The sequence below is a fragment of the Schistocerca piceifrons genome, chromosome X (assembly GCF_021461385.2).
Source record: "Schistocerca piceifrons isolate TAMUIC-IGC-003096 chromosome X, iqSchPice1.1, whole genome shotgun sequence".
NCBI lineage: Eukaryota > Metazoa > Arthropoda > Insecta > Orthoptera > Acrididae > Schistocerca > Schistocerca piceifrons.
Window position 1 is genome coordinate 35,239,904 of NC_060149.1, and position 21,318 is coordinate 35,261,221.

Consider the following 21,318-nt stretch of genomic DNA (forward strand, 5'->3'; position numbering starts at 1 on the left):
AACGTTTTAGTTTATAACGAGATAATCGTCAAAATTAGCTACAATGGAATCACAGTACGCCAAGTAGTAATCAAGTTTAAATATGCTATAGGTAGCTGGGACGACTATATTTGATAATATCATTAATATCATGTAAACGTCCGCGGGTGTTCCTTTTCGAACCAAGTTAAACTAATTTACCTAAGTTTCTGTAGAATAATTAACAAACTTGCATGCTTTCTGAGATTAAGTGGACATATCTGCAATCATCAAAACTAGAGTTAGAAAACCAAGTAACTATATTCTGGAAATTAGCAATAGTTCAGGATGGAACATTGTAGACAACGGAAAATTTTGTTTTTATTAACTTTTGGAATATTTGGTTTTTGAAAATGATAATGTGCTTATTGAAAAGAGAGCAGGAGTGATGAGGCCGGAGGGGGGGGGGGGGGGGGGGAAAGGGGACATTTGAGCCATTTATTAGCACGCTCCATTTTCTGTTCCCATGTACATTTGACTCCTACATCTTGAATATCTATTCATGCAAATTGTCTTCAAGTAATCATGTTGTATGTTGTTCTCAGTAATTGAGAAATTATGCCGTGAATAATACGAGATTATTAGATTAATCTTAAATATGAAATTTCTTGTTTTATGAAAATTCGTATATGCGTCAGATATGATATGAGATAAAATAAAGAAAAATAATACAATATTATAAGGAATAAAATAACAGAACAAGCGGACGGTTACTGTTTGCTTTGTTTCTAGCTCATCACGATGATGTATCCGAATAAACGCGATCAGAAAAGTGGTAAGACATAAGTTATTACTTAGAAAAATAGTTGCAGAAATAGAAATCAGAAAAGTTACGTCATTTTCTTACTTGCCAGAACGGTGGTGTGTGAAGTTAATAAAATGAAGTCATAGACCTAGTTCAGGGCTATCAGACTTCTTAAACCGGATGTATTCTATATTTACAGTATCTATACAATCACAATATTTTTGTGTTTTCTATTTTCATTCTTTGTATTGTGATATAGTATTTTAGTGAATCAGGGGAATTGATATCAGATTAGAGGTGGTCCAGTGATGCAGTCGGCTACAGTAATCTGTTAAATGTTTCACATCTTTCAAGCGGAAGCGCTTTTGTCGCGCTGTAGGCCTCCAACTCTCCTTCCGCTTTTCCGCTTCTTTTCAATTGTAAAAGTACGGATACAATTAAAAGTTTTCACGCGCACAATGGCAGAATGTCACAACCAGCGCCTTCTTAATACAGTGTTACAATTTCTTTCCAGACTTGTTAATTATTCATTTACTGCGTCGACGACGTTCTGTACAGTTTAAATAGCTTGTAGTACTGTTAGTATTTGTCCCCCTTCCTTGTTCAAGTCATGACTATTACACGGTAAGAAAGTCGGCATGTACATCTTATGTATAGACTGCAGTATTCGTTACATCATGAATACGCTCTCAGCGTGGTCCCTGCTAAGCGAGGGAATTATATATTTGTATAACATTGCATGTAAACAATTTCTCGATATTGAGAGGATATTCAGGGGAACCAACAAAATATCTATGTGACACTCGTATACCAGCTAAATAAGGGTCACAAATCGTGCAGATATACTTAAAAGTTTATTTTTCGATATTTTCACTCAATCTCTTCATATAACGGTCCCAGGAAAACGAACAAGACAGCGCACTGATTTGATACGACACCAAGGATCGTGGACCACTTTCTTCATTCCTAAGTCAACGCTGCTTACGATAACCATGTTTTGACGGTTTCATTTCTTACTATTAGAGTCTCGAGTTCATCTCCGCTTCCGACAGTCTAAGAAGGATGAAATTTTAATGAAAGAAATTATCAGTTTTACCCTTTATCGCATTGAGGATGCTCTGTTACTGAATAAACTGTACAAGCAACTAGTTTACGTTCCGTTATGAAGTAAATTTTATTGTTACAGTTTGAAAATGTGATGTCATTCCATACTATCCTCGCAGTCTGATTATCAAAACAAAATAAACACAGTCAAATATCGCTCCATCAAAAATTTCATAAGTGACCACGAGAAAATACTCTGATCACACCGCTGACGCCAACAACATTGAAAAATTCAATGTTTCAAGTTAAATTGTTCAGTGTTAATGGCACGATCTGTTGGATCAGTAGATCACGCATTCTGATTGGATACTCCTTTCAAATTATACAAGTACATGTAAGACGCCTACTCCGTTTCCTTTCGTGTCTTTCCGGTAGGAAATGGAGATGAGAAATTTTTCGTGTAACGAAACTTTCGTGAAGTATAAAAAGGTAAAGTCTGTCGCACACAGCCCCTGAACGAGCTTCTGGCTTGACTGCGGTTACAGTGCAGTCTGTCGTTCGCGGTGGCTATAGAGAGCGGGGGAGGGGGGGGGGGGGGGTTGGTTGGCGAGCCCTTCGTCTGGTGACCGCCTTTCACCCAAGGGAAAGATCTCCAGCCGGCGGAGTGGACCCGGAGCCGTTCTAGAGGGACTAGAACGAGTCAAAATGCACGCTGTGTCCCGGGATTCTACGTGGGATCTCCTGAGCCACAGTCTTATGCTCTACCTGCTAGACCACAGTGACCTCGTGAAGTATGTGGTTTGGTAACTTTAAAGACTACTCGCTCACGCACTGCACTTGTCACACACGTTCTTAAGTGTATATACGTCGATTTAAAACGGTGTCTAAGATCCAAACTGCTCAGTAATCCAAGGAATTTTGGGTCAGCGAAAATATGTTGGTTCAAATCGCCTATGCCGCGAATGGAAGTCTTTGCATTTAGCTACGTGTAATTATTTGATTACTTTTGATCAAATATGTTTGTGACTTTCACGCAGGTCTTGCCGTTATGAGTAGATGTTGTAGATGACATTTTTAACAGTTGCTTGTCGAGATAGAGTACTGAAGGAGCTTGAACTGAATTCTGAACCACTTGAGTGCCATCTTTGACACAGTTTGGACGTAGACAACACATTCGTACCAGAAGTACACTGACTGCAAAAACCGTCGCATTACCAAGAATGAGGTGTGCGACATAAACGAAAGTTGGTAGGCGTATTTATACATCTGAAAGATGATATATTTTAAAATTTCACGGCAGTCACCTAAGAGTGGCGCTTTTAGTGCCACTATGGGGATGCAAAACATGTTTGCTCTAAATACGCTCTGTAACGGCCGTGAGCGTTAGCTAACTTCGAGATTGAAAGTGGTGAGTTGATGTTAGTCAAGAATGCCCTTAAGGCTACAATGGCGCCATTAGCAACACCTCGCTGGGTGTGAACTAGGTCGTGTAATAGGGCTACGAAGAGCTTCATGTTCCTTCTGCGACACTTTAGACACTTCAGAAAGACTTGGCAACAATGCAGCCACTGTTGGCAGCGGTGGCCACGAGAGCGTACGGTCGCAAGAAGACCGGGCTCCTAATGGCCATGTGGCACTACGAAGACGGACGTGTTCGGCTTATAGCTCTGTCGCATCGTACTGCATCTGCAACAACAACTTCAGCAGCAGTTGGCACCACAGTGACACAGAAAACTGCTACAAATCGATTACTTCAAGGAGACATCCGAGCCACACGCTTTTTAGGGTGCGTTCCAGTGACCCCACACCACCACCACTTAAGACTTCAGTGATGTCAAGGGAGAGCTCATTGGAGGGCAGAGTGGAGGTTTGTTGTGTTTTCTGATCAAAGCTGGTTCTGCTTTGGTGCCAGTGATAGCTGCCTGTCGATTTGACAGCGACCAGTTGAGGATCTGCATTCAGCCTGTCTGCATGCTAAACGCACTGGGCCTACACCTGGAGTTATGGTTAGGGTTGTGGTTTCGTACGACAGCAGGAGCAGTTATCCCACGCACGCTGAATTCAAAATTGCACGTCTGTCTTACGATTCGACCTGTTGTACTGTCATTCTCGAACAGCATTCCAATTGGTGTTTTACATCGGGATACGCTCACTCACATACTGCTCTTGTAACCCAACATGCACTACAGAGTATCAACATTTTGCCTTGGCCTGCTCGCTCACCAGATCTGTCTCCAGTCGAGCAAATATGGAACATCATCGGACGACGACTCCAGCGTCTTTCACAAACAGCATTAAGCACCTCTGTATTACACCTGTTACTTATGTACCAGCATTTCACATTTGCAATGCCTTTTCTAGCGTTTAAAGTAACCTGTGATCCTGCGATGTTAATCTCTTAAATATGTTACCTAGAGATATCTATTCCACAAATATCATTACTCTACATTAATTATACTTTTGTATTGTGATTTTTTCCGTCAGTGTATATGGATGTCATATGATAACCGTGAGCAGTTATTGTAAATCACAAGAAAAACGTACAAACAAAGATGGGTTTCATCAGACTTCATACATCTTCTACGTTAGAGTTATCATTAATAAAGTCCATTACACTGTGTTAGTAGAAGAGTATAATGTCATGTGCACGTTCTTAATTATTTTCTTTTTGCCGACGTTTTAGCTGCTAATAGCTGCTTGTAGTAGATGAAATACAAGGGTAAGTCAATTATCATCCGCAAAGTAGTTACAAAATTATTTTGTAATCAAATAGGAAACTTATAAGAACATAATTTTTCGACATAGTCTCCTTGCATTTCAACGCACTTTTTCCATCGTTGTAGAAGCTTCCTGATGCCCTCATAAAAGAAGGTTCTCGCTTGAGCTGCGAGGCAGGAATGCACCGCTTCTTTCACTGCTTTGTCCGAGGCAAATCGACGGCCCATTAATCCCTGTTTGAGTGGACCAAACAAGTGATAGTCAGAAGGGATAAAATCGGGACTATATGGAGGATGATCCAGTACTTCTGATTTGAGTTTCTGCAGCGTTTCAGCAGTGTGGGCAGCAGTATGCGGACGGGCATTGTCATGCAACAACACAACACTTTCTGACAGCAACCATCGGCGTTTGCTTCGAATTGCAAGCTTTACCCTGGCAGTAAGTATCTCACTGTAACGTACACTGGTTATTGTTGTGTCCCTTTCCGTTCCAGTACTGGACCTTGTGCGTCCCAAAAATCCGTAAGCATCAGTTTTCCTGCGGACGGTTGGGTCTTGAACTTTTTCTTGCATGGCGAATTTGGATGTTTCAATTCCTTACTCTGCGTTTACTCTTCGGATCGTAATGATGGATCCATGTTTCGTCACCAGTGATGATCCTGTCTAAGACGTTGTCTCCTTCGTTACCACAGCGATCCAAATATTTTTGCTGCTGCCCAAGCGCGTTTGTTTATGCTACTGTGTGAGTGGTTTTGGGACCCATCTTGCACAAGCTTTGTGAAATCCAAGTCTGACGTGGATGGTTTCGTAGGCAGAACCGTGAGTAATTTGCAGACGATGCGCCACTTCGCCAATAGTTAATCGTCTGTGTAGGAGAATCATTTCACGAGAACGCTCAATGGTTTCTTCATTTGTGGCGGTAAACAGTCGCCCGGCTCCTTCATCGTGCGTAACACTTGTACGACGATTTCGGAATTTTTCAACCCATTCGTAGACACTCCGTTGAGGCAAAACACTCTTTCCGTACTGTACCGAAAGTTTTTGATACATTTCGGCCCCTGATACGCTTTCCGACCACAAAAAACGGATCACTGAACGTTGCTCTTCTTTGGTGCAAATAGACAGCGAAGTAGGCATGATTAACAGCACGGCAGCGTTAACGAAACAACCTAGGAACTTGAAAATCGCAAAGATATAAAAACAAATAAACAAAGCATGCTTCATCAAAGTAAAGCGACAGTACTACCAAAATAAACAAAAATATAACTAAATTGCGGATAATAATTGATTTACCCTCGTAAAATAGAATACAAAAAAAAATGGTTCAAATGGCTCTGAGCACTATGGGACTCAACTGCTGAGGTCATTAGTCCCCTAGAACTTAGAACTAGTTAAACCTAACTAACCTAAGGACATCACAAACATCCATGCCCGAGGCAGGATTCGAACCTGCGACCGTAGCGGTCTTGCGGTTCCAGACTGCAGCGCCTTTAACAGCACGGCCACTTCGTCCGGCAATAGAATATATTTTACGAACGCGATCACGTAGGACGTACGCTTATTTCTGATCGAATGTGAAAAACTGGGATAGTATTCGAAACTGATTACCACTCATTACAGCTAAAGTAAGTAAGTCAGAAGTCTTATACCAATGTTTGATGCATCATACTTCCATTATAACAGGGAAACGTGCCGCTTCAGTCGTCGTACTGCATGTCAGTCATTAATCGAGATTTGAGGAACGTCTTGTACGTGGAAAACTGAAAGCGCTTTCACTCGCTGGGGAACAGAGCTGTAGGCGCTAATTCGCAGCTGTCACCGACACCCGTGCGTTTTGGGCCGAGTTCTCCTATGCTTCATCCCTTAGAGAGATCTAATTTTACATCAGTCTCCCAGGCAGTCTCAATGCCGTTATAACTAGTATCACTCCTTTGAACCACACCTAAATTAATCTTTATTACGCTACTCGACGTTAATATGAAGCCTTTTCGCCCTATTTTCACTCCATGATTCCCCGTGTACCTTGCCTGCAAAGTTTTCTTATTTATTTTATTTTTATTTATTTTTTGTTAAACATCGCGTTGGTATTATAGCTTTAAATGTTTCTTTCACATGAAGACGTCAGCGTTGGGAGAAGACCGTTGTCGTCTTTGTTGATTCAATGACAGCCGAATTGGACGTGATGGTAATCAACCTAAACACAGTTCATAGCCATACAACTTGTGTTCCACCACTGTCATCATATTAAAGTTCATGTGAACACTCCGTGTGATACAGGATTTAAAGAAATTGGAAAACAACCTGAAGATCGCAATCAGAAGGTTTATCAGTTCTCTTTAATGTTGGTGAACGACATTTCTTGGCACCCACTCAGCAATAGTCTCCGGAACACTTAAGTGAGTAGCCAGAATATAGCAAAAATCTGAAGGCCAGCGATGTGATACCCACTGGCTGATAACTTAGTTAATGTGCGGAAAAGTAATTACGTTAGAGCCGAAATCTACTTTAGGATAACTAAAACCATCCAGCTGAATTAACAAAGAGTTATCAACTAAACAAATGTGTTTTGATTCAAAATGTTCCACATGCGGACAAACTCCTCGTAAACTTCTAAAGCTCAGAAGCTATGATACTTCTTTTGCACAATATATCGACCTTTATCGGCAGTTAACTTCATTTTAAGATTACTGGCCATAAATGATGTTTCGTCTTATTTAAGTTCCACTAGCAACGTGGTAAGCCACGCAAGTAGCAGACAATAAATTACACAAAGTCTCAAATATCTGAGAGGCTCTTAATTGAAACACTTCCGTAACGCTTTTCCTCTGTTAATTCACTTTGAAGTTTCTTACAAATCCTCACGCAACACGAAACTTTTCTAATACTGTCATACGAAGAAAGCAGACCTCTCTCAAAGGCTAATAGTCACGACTGAGACGACTCTCTGCAGTGCGCACAGCGTAAGGAATACCTATCTGAAGTCAGCGCAGATCCTTCACGCGCATCTAGATCTTCATTTGAGCGCTTATAGTTTCCTCGTTAGGGTGTTCCTACAGTGATACATTATATTTCTAATGCTGATCTTTTTCCACCGAAACCGGAAAGATACCAGCCCCTTCTTCCATAAATTTGATTACAAGAAATAACATTACCACAGTATGTTTCGCATCAACTGTACACTGATATAATATAGATACAAATGTATAGTTTTGTACAGATTTAGTAATTCTTAAACTGAAAGCTGTTCTGATATTTATAAATTGTAGGTGATCTGTCAAGAGTTTACCTTTTATGTTAGAAAATAATACTTTCTCAATAAATTGAAAATTGATGAAAAAATTCCTTAATAGCCTTTAGGGCTATTGTTTCACGTTACAGCACACGTGGTCTGGAAATTTCAAGTTCTTAGCTGTTTCTTGCAGTGACTCTCAAATTAACGACAAAAGCAAAAGCCTTCGAAAATAATGTTAGAAAATAAGGCAAATTGGGTATCATATATTTGATCATAGAGTTGCATTCACTGTGATAAAAATGTCTGTCGGTCACGCACGAATCGTTTTGACGACCTGTTGCTGCACAGTAAACGGCTCGCTGTGTCTACTGCAAGCAGTCCAGGCCAAAGTGCTCAAGGCTAATTAGCTCCTCCAGCGCGTGTAACAAGCCGTAATTGTTTCTGCTAAACCTCGCAGAATACGTGTTACGATTAAAAATAGAATAGCACTGCCCAGGAGGGACTGTGGTGCACAAAGGCCTGTAATGTACTACAACGTTTCAGAAGGAAAATTTTTGATATAGATGGGCAGTATTAGCTGTGTTTCGTAAATTATACTCTAAACACCTCCCGAACTGGCCATAAAGGCCCATACCTATTGAATTCGCATGCCTATTCCAGTTTCTATGGCGCTTGAGTGTATGTCCTCCTCTTTGGGGAGCTATTGCTGGATTGAGCATCAATGTTAATTGAAGCTCTGCATCAGACATGAATTGCTGCTGATGTGTCGACCCTCTAATAAATTGCCTTTACACTTTATTTAGTTGACAAAAATGGCTCAAATTCTTACAGCTTCCCAGGGAACGATTTTTGGACGCGCCCATTTCACGCTGCTGACTGTAAGGCACAAATTAAAAAAAAATTGTCTATGTATGATGTATTTTCATTCAAATAACCTCCATTCCAAACCTCTGCATGAGAACATCAGTAAAATAAAGAATTACTTGTCATCATTTTACAACATACACAGATCACCCAGAACATCACGACCATCTACGTAATAGCTGCTACGTCCATCTCTGGCACGGATACAGTCTGGAACCGCGCGATCGCTAGGTCGCAGGTTTGAATCTTGCCTCAGGCATGGATGTGTGTGATGTCCTTAGGTTGGTTAGGTTTAAGTAGTTCTAAGTTCTAGGGGACTGATGCCCTCAGAAGTTAAGTCCCATAGTGCTCAGACCCATTTGAACCATTTTTTTTCCTGCACGGATAATAGCGGAGTCACATCGTGGCATGAAAGCAGTGAGACCATGGTAACTCGCTGGAGTGAGCTGGGACCACATCTGCACGCATAGGTCGCCTAACTGCCGCAAATTCCGGGTGGAACATTAATCTGCTGAAATATGCCACTACTCTCGGGAAACATGAACACCATTAAGGGGTATACGTGGTTCGCAACTGGTGTAGATACTCCTTGGACGCCATGGTGGCTCTCACGAGCTACACTGGACCAGTGGATGACAACGAGAATGTTTCCCAGAGCATAATGGAGCGGCTACCCTGCTTGTCTCCGTCCTGCAGTACAAGAGTCAAGGAACTGTTCCGCTGGAAGACGACGAATTCGCGTCTTCCCATTGGCATGATGAAGAAGGCACCGGTATCTGGATTCATGAGATCGTGCAACGCTGTGTTAATACGCCTACGTCCGGTGGTGATGGTCACGTGCCCATTTCAGTCGTAGTTTTCCGATGACGTGGTGCTAAAATTGTCACATGCATGGGTCGTCGGCTGCGGAGGCCCACCGTTCGGAGTGTTGCTTGTGTCTGACTAGCAGTTATTCCTCACCAGATGACGCTGCTAACGCCTGGACGGGTTTATATCGATAGCAGGTCGGTTTTCATAATTTTCTGGCAAATGAGTGTGAATCCCCTGTCAGCACACATTACTATTTTTACAGTGAAATATACGGCAGAAACCAACAAACTGTCTATCATTATAAAATGTTACATTTTAATTACCAAATTTTACATTTTCAGTCTCTCTATAAGTCATTTCTCCCGTATATCAGATTACACTTTACGGTTTACCACAGTACTAAGTATGACTTTATTTTCCTAATGCAGAAGGTATTTACTAGTGTAGAGTTGGAAATCACAACGATACATCCTTCTGATAACTTTAAAACTTTTTACGTATTCACTTTTAAGTACACGTTTTATCGAGAAATGTTTGCTTTTATTCCAGAAGTTCACTTGATAGTCTTGTGTTAATGAACGATTTTTCTTCCATTTATAGCAGTGTTTTGGGGTATTTAATATACTGTGGGGGGAAAAAAATTCTATGGTTGTGTCAGAGAATGCAAGAGATTTATATGCATGTAATTCTAGTCTGTATTCGTAAATATTTGTTGTAGTTTTTTACTTCTTTTTATTATTTCTGTAATACGCTGTCATATTGCATATCAGTAGCTGATCATGATCCACTGAAAAACTTAACCATAGAGGTTGCTGTATGATTGTCCAGTATGGATGTATATACAAACATGTTATTACTGATACTGATACCCATAACCATAAATGAAGATTGTAAGGCGGAGGGTACTCTGCTCATAATTACAATACATTCTGGAACAGCTCAAGAACGGCTATACTCCATAAAATATAAATGTGGGTACCTATTGGTTACTACTGAGTACTGTCTAGAAGTAAATGAGCTTAATAAAAAATTTTACTTTTTTCATAGATAGCTCTAACCATCCAACTGAAATCTCGTATACTGCGAATTAATATGCTAATTTTTCACGACTGTTGCACTTGGTTAGAACGAGCTTGGTGAATCGACAAGCGTCTCGCGTGGATCTTCACGGAGATAACTTGTTCTCCGATGTGTGATGGAGTTCGCGGCAGTTGTTGCTTTGCCTCCCATGCACGCTGATGTAATGCGTCCTCACGTGTTGATTGCCTTCAGGGGTGTTTCCTCAGCACAGTCCTGCAGTGCTAGCTAGGCAGCTAGTAGGTGTGGCCATCTGGTGGTGACGCTGTGCGGCAGTTTGCGGCCCAGCGTCCGGATTTGGTTGTTGTCTGACCGACCAGCACGTTCGTAAAAGGTGCGGGCGGTCGTCTTGAAGAGGCCACGGAGCAGAGGTACTTCCGCGATGTCGTGAAGATGAGTGCTTGGGAAGTCGTAAGGCAGGTGTAAGGCCAGCCGTAGTGTGCGATTCTGCAGTGCCTCCAGCTTCTTCAGGTTGGTGTCGGCGGCGTTTCCCCAGACGACGGCGGCGTATTGTAGTACAGGGTGGAGCAGCGCCCTGTACAGAGTGATGACCAGCCGTGGTGGCAGTTGGGAACTGGAGTTCAGCACCGGGAAGAGTTTGCGGAGCCTGTTCCACACTTTGTTCTTCACTTCATGGATGTGGGGACGCCACGTGAGTCGGCGGTCGATGGTGACGCCGAGGTAATGCGCCGTTGGACGCCACGGGACAGTGCTTCCACCGACGGTGAGCGATCGCAGGCCTGCAGGAACGAGTCTTCTGGTGACGATCAGGAGCTGTGTCTTTGCCCCATTGAACTGTAGACGTCACTTGACTGCCAGGCTGCCAGGGTGTCAACGGCGAGCTGCAGACGGCGGCGCATGACGGTGGCGTTGAGGCTTCTCGTATATAGAGCCGTGTCATCCGCGTACAAGGCGAGCCGCATACGGTCGATCTTCGGTGCATCAGAAGTGTACAGCGAGTACAGGAGTGGCCCCAATACCGTGCCCTGTGGCACACCGGCGTTGATGCGGCGTACGGTGGACAAACCAAGGTCCGATCTCCAAGATAGGAACGGATGAGACGGACGTGCGACCCCGGCACCCCAAATTCAAAAAGTTTGAATAAGAGGCCACGGTGCCACACACTGTCGAAAGCACGCGACACGTCCAGGAACACCGGGCCGAAGAACTAGCGCTGCTCGAGTGCAACGAACGCATCTTCCACCAGCCGAAGTAGTTGGTGAACTGCCGAGTGGCCCCTGCGAAATCCGAACTGCTCTTCGAGCAGGAGGCCTTCCTCGTCAACGTGGCGCTGCAGTCGCCTGATGTACGTCCGTTCAATGACCTTGGAGACGGCCAGCAGTAAACTAATAGGCATGTAGTTCGCGGCCCGGCGCAGATCTTTCCCCATCTTCAGAATCACCACGATCTCTGCATGCTTCCAGGGCTGAGGAAAACAGCAGGACCGGAGGATTTCCTTAAAGATGTTGGCTAGATGAGTAACAACCACTGGCGGCAACTTCTTGGGAAGGGCGTTGGAAACTTCGTCAGGGCCAGCAGCCTTCCTGGGGTGGAGGGCGCGCAGGATGGACGAGACCTCTGCCGCCGTCGTCTCTTCAGTGACGTCATCGTCGTCGCGTGCCTCCAAGTAGCGCGGGAGCCGGTCAGCAACCAGATCGTCTTGTACAGCATCAGTCGGGTCTTCTATCGGCGTAAACGCAGCCTCGAAGGCGTCTGCTAGGGCATCCGCTTTCGCAGCTGGATCGCAGACAGCCTGACCATTGACCATCAGCGGGGGGATACGTTGTGTGCGGCGTAGGAAACGCTTCATCGTTCGCCAGGCCTTGCCGTCGTGGTGACCTAGTTATTCCAATCGCGATGGCGATGGTTATCAATGGCGGCTCGGACGTCCCGACGCATCCTGTTGAAGAGGCGCTTGGTGTTGGCATTTTGTGTCCTCTGCCACTCCCTGTAGATCCGGTTCTTCTCAGTGATGACCGCAAGGATGTCCGGCGGCAGCTGTCGGGAGTAGTCAGGCGGAGTCCGTGGTAGGGGCGGCGTTGCTGCCTTGGCCGCGTCTACCGTGGTGGCCGCGAAGTGCAGTAGTGCTGCGTCCGCTCCAGCGTCCGCAGGGGGCTGGGCGGCGGCGAGCGAGTCCGTCACGACTGCTTGAAACCTGTCCCAGTTGATGCCAGCAAGCGAGATGCCTCTCCTGGGCTGTTGGAGGGCGTCCAGATCTTTGTCAAAAACCACGGGGACATGATCAGAAGACAGTGCCGTCCTCGTCGTGGAAGTTATCTGATGAGGAATGCCCTTGACGACCGCGATGTCTATTATGTCCGGTTGGCCACGGGCAGGGAAGATAGTCGGGTCGTACGGCCCCACCACAAGCCTGTGGTGACGTTCTGCCATCCTGAGCAGGCAGCGTCCAGTGGCATTGGTGATCCTGGAGTTCCAGGCGACATGTCTGCTATTGAGGTCCCCAGCAACGAACACCTGCCCGCTCAGGGAGAGCAGAGCATCGACGTCAGCAGGGTCCAGCGGACGGGACGGCGGTCTATAGGCAGTGACGAACGTGATGGCGCCTGCCGAGGTATGAACGACGACACCAGTGGCCCCCAGCGTTGCCAGTGGTGGAAGTTGTATCACGTGATGACGAACGCCATTGCGGACGTAAACGGCTGTCCCTCCGGCCGCCGCCAGTCGATCGGTGCGGTAGCTGGAGTAGTTCGCCGCCCTGACGTCGACCCCAGGCGTCAGGTGCGTTTCATTGATAAGACAGATGTCGACGGCTTCGTCGCGAAGAAATTGGCGGATTAACTGGCTTGGGTGCGGATGCCATTGGCATTCCATGCGACGACCGTAAGCCCTCTAACGCTTCCCATGGTGCACCTGTGGCGGGTTGACAGCGGTAGTGGCCGGTGTGGCCGTCGGCAATGCAGTGATGAGTTGCTGCGACAGGACCTCGATCAACTTCGTGGCGCTGGTCACGAGGGCAGTGAGCTGTGCGACGAGGTTGGCCAGGTCAGCAGTGGAGGCAGCAGGCGCGGCCCCGTCGCTGGAAGGGGGAGGCGCGGCTGCCTCGCTGTGAGAGGCCACCTGGGGCTGCCCGACTGACGTTGCCGATCGCTGGGTACTCACGGGGGCGTGGCCTGGTCGACGCCGTGGGTGAGGCAGTTCTCGGTTCCGCCACTGTCGTCTGCAGTGGAGGCGCAGTGGCCTCAGGTGTCGGCACGGCCTCGGAGGCGGCGGGAGTAGAAGCGTCCGACGCTGTCGGGAGGGAGGAGGGCACCTCCGACGCTGCCGCTGCGAATGAGACGCCAGGCCGTCTCGTTGCTGGCTTCTTCGGACGCGGCGCGGGTGTTTGGCCACGTTGGCGAGCTATGGCATGCTTCCACACCTCACACCCACGATAACTGGCCACCGTCACAGAGTGCACATGTCGGTTTCTCAGTGGGTGGACGGGGGCACGCTCGTCCTGCGTGGGCGCCGGCGCATTTAACACACCTGTCGGGCATAGAGCAGTGGCGCCCGACGTGATTTATCCCCTGGCAGCGAAAGCACTGCACTGGGCCTCTCCTGGAGCGAAGATCTTGGGTCCGAACCTGGACGTCGGCGACCCGTTGCAATTGGTAGAGCTAGCGGTTCTCCACGGTGTGGGAGCAGACGGCCAGGAAGAGCGGCATATCATCATGTGATTTAGGGGACTTCATCTTCACGACTGCCCGAATGTAGAAGCCCAGGTCAGCGAGTTCGCGATGCAAGTGATCGGCTTCCGTGTTGAATGGGCGGTCGCGTATTACAATCTTCAAGACCTTGTCGGGTGCGGAAGTGTGGGTGCAGAAGGGGATACCACGCTCAGACGCCTCCTGAGTGACCCGGCGATAATCGCCAGCAGTGCGGAGTGTGACCCTGTACAGGTCACGCCCGGCAGGCTTCACGGTGTACACGGCCGTTGTCCAGCTGCGCAACAACTTCTGCGGTTCCCCATAAGGCGGCCGAAACTGGAGGACCACCGGCGGGAGATGGGAGTCATTCTTCCGCGCAGGATCGCGCGGCAGCTGTTCTGGAGCGTCAGCGAGCGCGTCGAATGAGTTGGCGACGGCTGGTGGAAGCGTCATCGATGACTGCCTGCGTCTTGCAGTTCGCCGGGCCGGGACAAAACCGTCGGCGTCAGGGGCGAAATCTTGCATGGCCCTCTTCTCGATCGGCGAGCTGCGAACAGCGGACGTCGCGGCTGTTGCCCTCCTCTTCTGTTTCCCGCTTCGTCCGCGTGGCTGAGGCGCGGTGGAGCTCTCATCTTCAGAACCGGGGAGCGGAGCAGACAGCGCTGTCTTCAAGGTTTCCGTAGCTGTGTCCATCAAATCCGTAGATATAGCACTGGCCGTCCTAACTGGGGGGCCAGATGGGGCCGCCGACGGCGCGAGCGCGGCCGGACGGCGATCTGCCACACCCTTAGCGTCGCTAGCAAGCGCAGGTGCGTCCTTCCCGCGGCTGCACATCCCAGCGACTACGTCGTGCGTCGTGCGTGTGTTCGACAAGCGTCGCTCTGCAATGAGTATTAAATCATTCCATCAGCCCCAGAAAAGTGTGGGAAGAGTTTCTGGTAATAACTGCTATGCTGTAGCACAGGTACCTCAAACGAAGGCTTCATACAAATAATGACGCACTGTTTGTATGCGGTCTCTGCTACGATAATAAATGTGTCCCTTTCTGTCGCTACAGTGCATTAATAGAGAGACACTTCCACAGAACAGAAAGGTACAGCTGTATGGTGTAACGAATCCTCCTGTACCTAAATAAATTGAAAAGGTAAGAGAGGTAGGGGACATGTGGACAGCAGCAGAGGCGGATCGTGGTGAATGAGCAACAACTCTTCATTAGTTCTGTACTAATTCATACAGTTCAGACATTCTTCTGATTGTGCCCCATTCTCTGGAGCGCTCCGAAGTTCCCTCGTAAAAATCCGGCATCGTAATTGCAGACGTCGACATCAGACGGGCGGCATGCCCGTGCTGCTCGGGAGACAGAGCGCTGTGCTGGCGTCTCCGAAGTGCGAGGCGAGCTGACAAGGAAACGGCACGACCATGGGGTCGGGGATTTGTCCGAAATTTTGTGTGGTGAAAGAGGACCCCTGACACCTCAAGTGGTTAAAATATTAGGACGCACTACTCTGAAAATCCCGGGAAAAATCGATCGAAAGTTTCTTAGGTGCCTTGTGAGTATAAAATGTCAGTCTATTGGCGACACGCCGTCTGGCCTACATGGTTTGCGCTCGGACCCTTACGCCAGAGGTATCGAGTTCGATTCCTCCTCCGGCAGTTTTTTTATTTTCTTCTGTTGCTTCCAAAATTGCAGCGTATTGTTACAAAGAATCGTGAAATTAATTCCCGGGATGATTGTATAAAAATTCATTCTATAATTCACCGCCAGTTATCGCCACCAATATTCCGAAACATGGTTCAATATGCCTGGTTTGCCTCAAAATTATCAGAAACTCAAAACATTTTCGTAAATGTTAATGGGGCATGTTTCTGTACAGATTTATTGCAAACGCCCTGTGATTGAAAAAAAAATCCGCTTTTATATGTTGCGCAAGATGTCGCAAAAATTATTACTTTGTTTGTTTTTACGATAATTACCACTGCGGTTCTTGTTTATAATTATTATATGTATAAAAACTAAATGTTTCCCAACCGACTTTGTTATTCTGATTAAAAACCCAATGTTTCCTCTCATATAATTTACAATTAAAAATGGAAAGCCCACCGCCATGAATTGTGTTGTTGGACAAAAAGAAAATAATTTTTATTCAATAATGTAACTAATTTGTTAAAGACAATGTAGGTTTGGGAAACTTTCTGAATAATTGGTGGAATAACAAATGAAAATGAAACAGATGAAAAAAGGGTGCCAGAGGAGGTATCGAACCCGAGACCTATGGCATAAGACTCCGAGGCCTAAACATCAAGGCCAGACGGCGGCTTGGGTTGGACTAACATTTTATACTCATAAGGCACCTAAGAAACTTTGGATCGATTTTTCCCGGCATTTTCCGGGTATTGCGTCCTAATATTTTAACCACGTGAGGTGTTAGCGGTCCTCTTTCACCACACATAATTTCGGACAAATCCCCGACCCCACGGTCGTGCCGTCTCCTTGTGAGACGGACAGATGCGACAGCGCTGCTGTCACGGGCGGCCACCATATCTTCTCTAATGTGTAAGGCCGCGTCGTTCCAGTGGCACGGCGATGGCGCTGCCCAGAGTCGAAGTCTGGAGCGACGGTGTGGAACAGGGCAGGGAGGATGGCGGTCTGGGCAGAGAGGCGATGGTCCCTCCTTCTCGGACTGGTAGTGGCAGAGTTCACAGCGGGGATTCTCGGGAGTGGCCCTGTCGTGCCGAACATGACGTACTCGGCTGGGCTAGCGTTTAATTGCTGGTTCCTGGCGCTGAATTCGTGGAAGGCCTGCTTTTGTGGGCCGCTTTGAACCATCTGCAAGTGGTTAATGACGGGGCTCTGGTGTAATCGTCGATGACGCAGAAGTCAATTGGGCCGCAGTGGCTTCTCGAAGGTTGGCCACAGGGCATTGCCACCCGGCACGGTGTCACGGAAGCCTTGCTGCTGCTGAGGGGTGCTGTTGAAGCAGGAACGACGGCCGGCTGCGGCCGATGTCCGTGGCTTGTGACCTGAATTCGGCGCTCGTTGTCAAAGACACGAGTGCCCATCGCGCAGTTCAATGACCAACATCTAGTGTCTGACTGCGGTCTCGTTGCAGTTTTGTGCTCTGACTTCTGTTCCAAATTCTCCTTTAGTTTTGTCTCGTTATTGTCTCCTCCCCTCTGCGAAGAAAATGCGCCTTCGACTTTTACTGAAATAAAAACACTACATAATTTATAATTTTATACTTTGTATTTGTTCCTCCACTCACGGTATCACATGGTACATTATTTGTCTGCGTTCACCAGCCACTACCTATACCTTCATACAACCACTGATTCCATGTGTTTTCATTTGCACTTTGATGACGTTAGTTAACTTTCAGTTCTGTTAGCTGCTACACCATTCCTCTCGTAGGGGTATAATGGAAATCAGGAAGGCCTTCTAACCTTATTTTCTGCATGTTAAATTCGCGTTTCCCACATTCACCTATCCCACATTCCACTATAACGCAAGATACACAAACAATACGACCCACTACCAGGCGCTAATATCAAGAACCCCACACATTTGATGACCGATACAATTCCCATTTCGTTAAGTTATACCGTTAATTTTTCACTGTGACCTAGAAAATAATAAAATCCATCCTATGTGAAAGAGAAGTGACCCTTCTCTGCCTCGTGATGACTGGGTGTTGCGTGATGTCCTTAGGTTAGTTAGTTTTAAGTAGTTCTAAGTTCTAGGGGACTGATGACCATAGATGTTAAGTCCCATAGTGCTCAGAGCCATTTGAACCATTTTTGAAGAAGTGACCTATGCAAACACAATAATTTGTGCACTGCCCTACTGCTACTCGCCTGTGTGAACTCTGATTTGCACACTGTCCTTTTGCTCCACATTCTCATTTCTTAGCAATTATATAAAGTTCATTTACAACAGTAGGTGATCCATAGCAACGTTGCTTTGGTCGCGGCTTCAAGATATCCTGAGCTGGGAAGGTATCCGAACTTACTTCCTCAGAAAATGGCAATATAAGAACGTAATACTCCATGATACTTATAATTCTAGCTTCTCATAGTTCACAATAAACCTCAGTACCTCAACAGACAGATACCTCCCATTCTGAGTGAAAACAAGAATCCAATCTTCTTTCTTCCTTCCTAAAACAAGTAATCCAAGCTTCAATAGCACTCCGATATCACTGACCCAGCTACAGGCTGTATAACATGTGCACCTATGCTGTGTACAAACTTGACATTTTCGCAACCACACGCCCTATATCAGTACCACCTGTGGCGTACGATAAAAAATCCCTTTAGTTCCTGCTCATCTCTTCCAACATCTGAAGGATTGTCCCGCTATGACACTTCTTTCGCCTTGTCGGCTGGTACTGCTGGTTTTACCAATTACCAATGTAATGAACATTACTTTTCGAGCGTTCAGGAGTAGTTTAACTGACGACGTCACGGACAATGACGTATATCGCATTCGTGTGGTATCTCAGCGCTTCGGCTGATTTGATAGAATGCAACATTATGTTAAGACAGTGACTCCTAGCTAAACAATACCGTTGCGACACTTGAATCTAGTCCTGATCCATCGCCACTGTACCAGGACTTACCAATCTTAACGAACTAAGTAATAACTGCTAATCGTTTTGCGTGGGCGTCACATTCTTCAGGTTATGTCTCCTAATATTCCTGGCTTAGCCATGATCTTGAATCCTATATTATGCCTATCTTTGATCACTATTAGGCATGTTACTCCTATAGTACTTTCTCCTCCTAAAACGGATAATTTTTGCTATAGAACCATGGCGCTGACTGCTGTCTTCCTGACTGACCAACTTCATGTCCACCTTCAACAGTCCGTCTGACAACAATGTGAAGGTGGCACGGTGATGCCTTTTAGGGAGTCGAAGTCTGAACTGACGGTGAGGAGCAGGGGCGAGCCGATGGCGAAGTGTTGCCCGCTCGGGCTGGACAGACATTCTATTGTCCCTCCCTCGCGGTCCGGTGGTGGCAGAGTTCACAGCGAGGATTCCCGGTTTACACATGGTAGGCCTGCCGAACATAACGTACTCGGCTGGTCAAGCGTTTAAATGCTGGTTCCCCGTGCTGAATTCGCGGAAGGGCTGAGTTTGTGGGCCATTGCGAACCATCTGGACCAGGGAAATGGCCGGGCTTTGGCACAATGGTCAATGACGCAAAAGTCAATCGTGGCGGAGTGGCTTCTGGAAGGCCGGCCCCAGGGCACTTACACCCGGGAGGCTGTCAAAGAGGTCTTGCTGCTGTTGAGCGGTGATGATCAAGTAGGAGCGAAGGCCGGCTGCGGCCGATGTCCGTGGCTTGTGGCCTGTTTTTGCCGCTCGTGGTTTGGTGACAAGATAGCCGATCGCGCAGTTTAGTGACTAGCATCTGCTATCTGCTGCGGCCAAGTTGTTGTCCTGGGCTCTCACTTCTGCTCCAAGTTCTCGTACAATTTTGTCAGGTTAATAAACATTGCTTTTCCCGGCTGACTCCCGCAACTGTCATGAATCCACCCATAAATGTTCCGAAATAGTTATGTTACTTCTTCATAATAGCTTTGTTACTTAATGTCTCTAATGTTGTAACGATGATTTCTTAGGTTAAGCGTGTAATTCATTATATTGCCATAGGAATTTTGTACTTATCTTTTCAAGATGGCTTCGGTGTCTAGGTATCTTCTCCTGCTGGGTAATATTATACAAAGAAGGTCCTAGACGTTACCATAAACATGTTTCAGTTTTACATAACTGTTTAATTTAATCTTTTACTTAATCACACATATTTTCACAATTATTTCATACAGGTTTTCAAATGCAAGACATGAAAAATGTATCTTGTCCGAAGACTTAAATCTAAAAACTGTCCAGACCAAACTCTAGAACTGTTAGTCCAACTCCAATAAAGTCTAACACAATCCTGACACGCTTGGCGCCAAAAATATTATATATGTTACGAAACCAGCTTTCAGCACCTTCTGGAAGAGGTGTTAAGCCTATTGAGCATTAAGGTAACTTTGTAATTGAAGTTGTTTATCATTTTTAATTTATATATTGTTTCCTGAAAGTAATTAATTGAATATTGATGAACGTAACGGTTAATAATAGACTGAACATTTTCAATATATGAAAATCAGTAGCTTCTTGTTACTTTATCGAGTTCGCTACCGATAGCAAAATTAATAAAATTATAAATGGAGAGAAATATTTTGTGTACAGATGACACTGAAGAATAAAAGTTAATGTAACTAACGTGGACTTCTTTACAGATCATTTGTTTTTTAAATTGTTACATGTATGTGATACACATTTACGGAAAAGCCATATTTGGCAGCTATAAAACATTATAAGCTTTCGTAGGTTAAGAAAAAAATTACGTAAGAAAATTAGCTCGAGCCTGACTAAAATGTAGCTGGTATTCAACATTTAGGACTAGATTCATTATAGTGGGATACGACGTACAACTGAATAAGAGCCGGCCGGTGTGGCCGAGCGGTTCTAGGCGCTTCAGTCTGGAAGCGCGCGACCGCTACGGTCGCAGGTTCCAATCCTGCCTCGGGCATGGATGTGTGTGATGTCCTTAGGTTAGTTAGGTTTAAGTTAAACCTTGCCTATTTACCCATATAATTTCATGAAGAGGTGATCAAGTGATCGACATAATCCCTGCCCACACCATTAGAAATTCTCCTCGAAATCGGTCTCCTTCCACAAAGTTTGGGTCTCGAAATTGTGTTCAACGTTGCCTTCAGATGCGAATCCGTTGAGAAGCACTCTCCAGGCCACATCGGGACTCATCTTTGACAGGAAACTGTCCGGCCTGGGTGGCCGAGCGGTTCTAGGCGCTAGTCTGGAACCGCGCGACCGCTACGGTCGCAGGATCGAATCCTGCCTCGGGCATGGATGTGTGTGATGTCCTTAGGTTAGTTAAGTTCAAGTAGTTCTAAGTTCTAGGGGACTGATGACCTTAGCAGTTACGTCTCATAGTGCTCAGAGCCATTTGAACCATTTTCTATAAACCGTCACCACATCCGAGAAACAACAGAACGATTCACATGAAGCCATCGAACCACATCAGTTTGGGACTGTCCTGCTTCAAATGTTCAAATGTGTGTGAAATCTTACGGGACTTAACTGCTAAGGTCAT

General features: G+C 46.0%; 2 protein-coding genes across 2 annotated transcripts; both read right to left on the bottom strand.

Annotated features, from left to right (window-relative positions):
- Positions 1-12,346: 12,346 nt before the first annotated feature.
- On the bottom strand, positions 12,347-13,339 carry LOC124722166. The gene has a single exon (XM_047247368.1). The coding sequence runs from the start codon at positions 13,337-13,339 to the stop codon at positions 12,347-12,349; it is 993 nt and encodes a 330-aa protein (XP_047103324.1).
- A 172-nt stretch (positions 13,340-13,511) lies between these two features.
- Positions 13,512-14,988, bottom strand: LOC124722167. Its single transcript, XM_047247369.1, has 2 exons — positions 14,340-14,988; positions 13,512-13,792 (listed from the first exon to the last, which is right to left on the bottom strand). Exons 1-2 carry the CDS (start codon positions 14,986-14,988, stop codon positions 13,512-13,514), a joined length of 930 nt encoding a protein of 309 aa, XP_047103325.1.
- Positions 14,989-21,318: the final 6,330 nt, after the last annotated feature.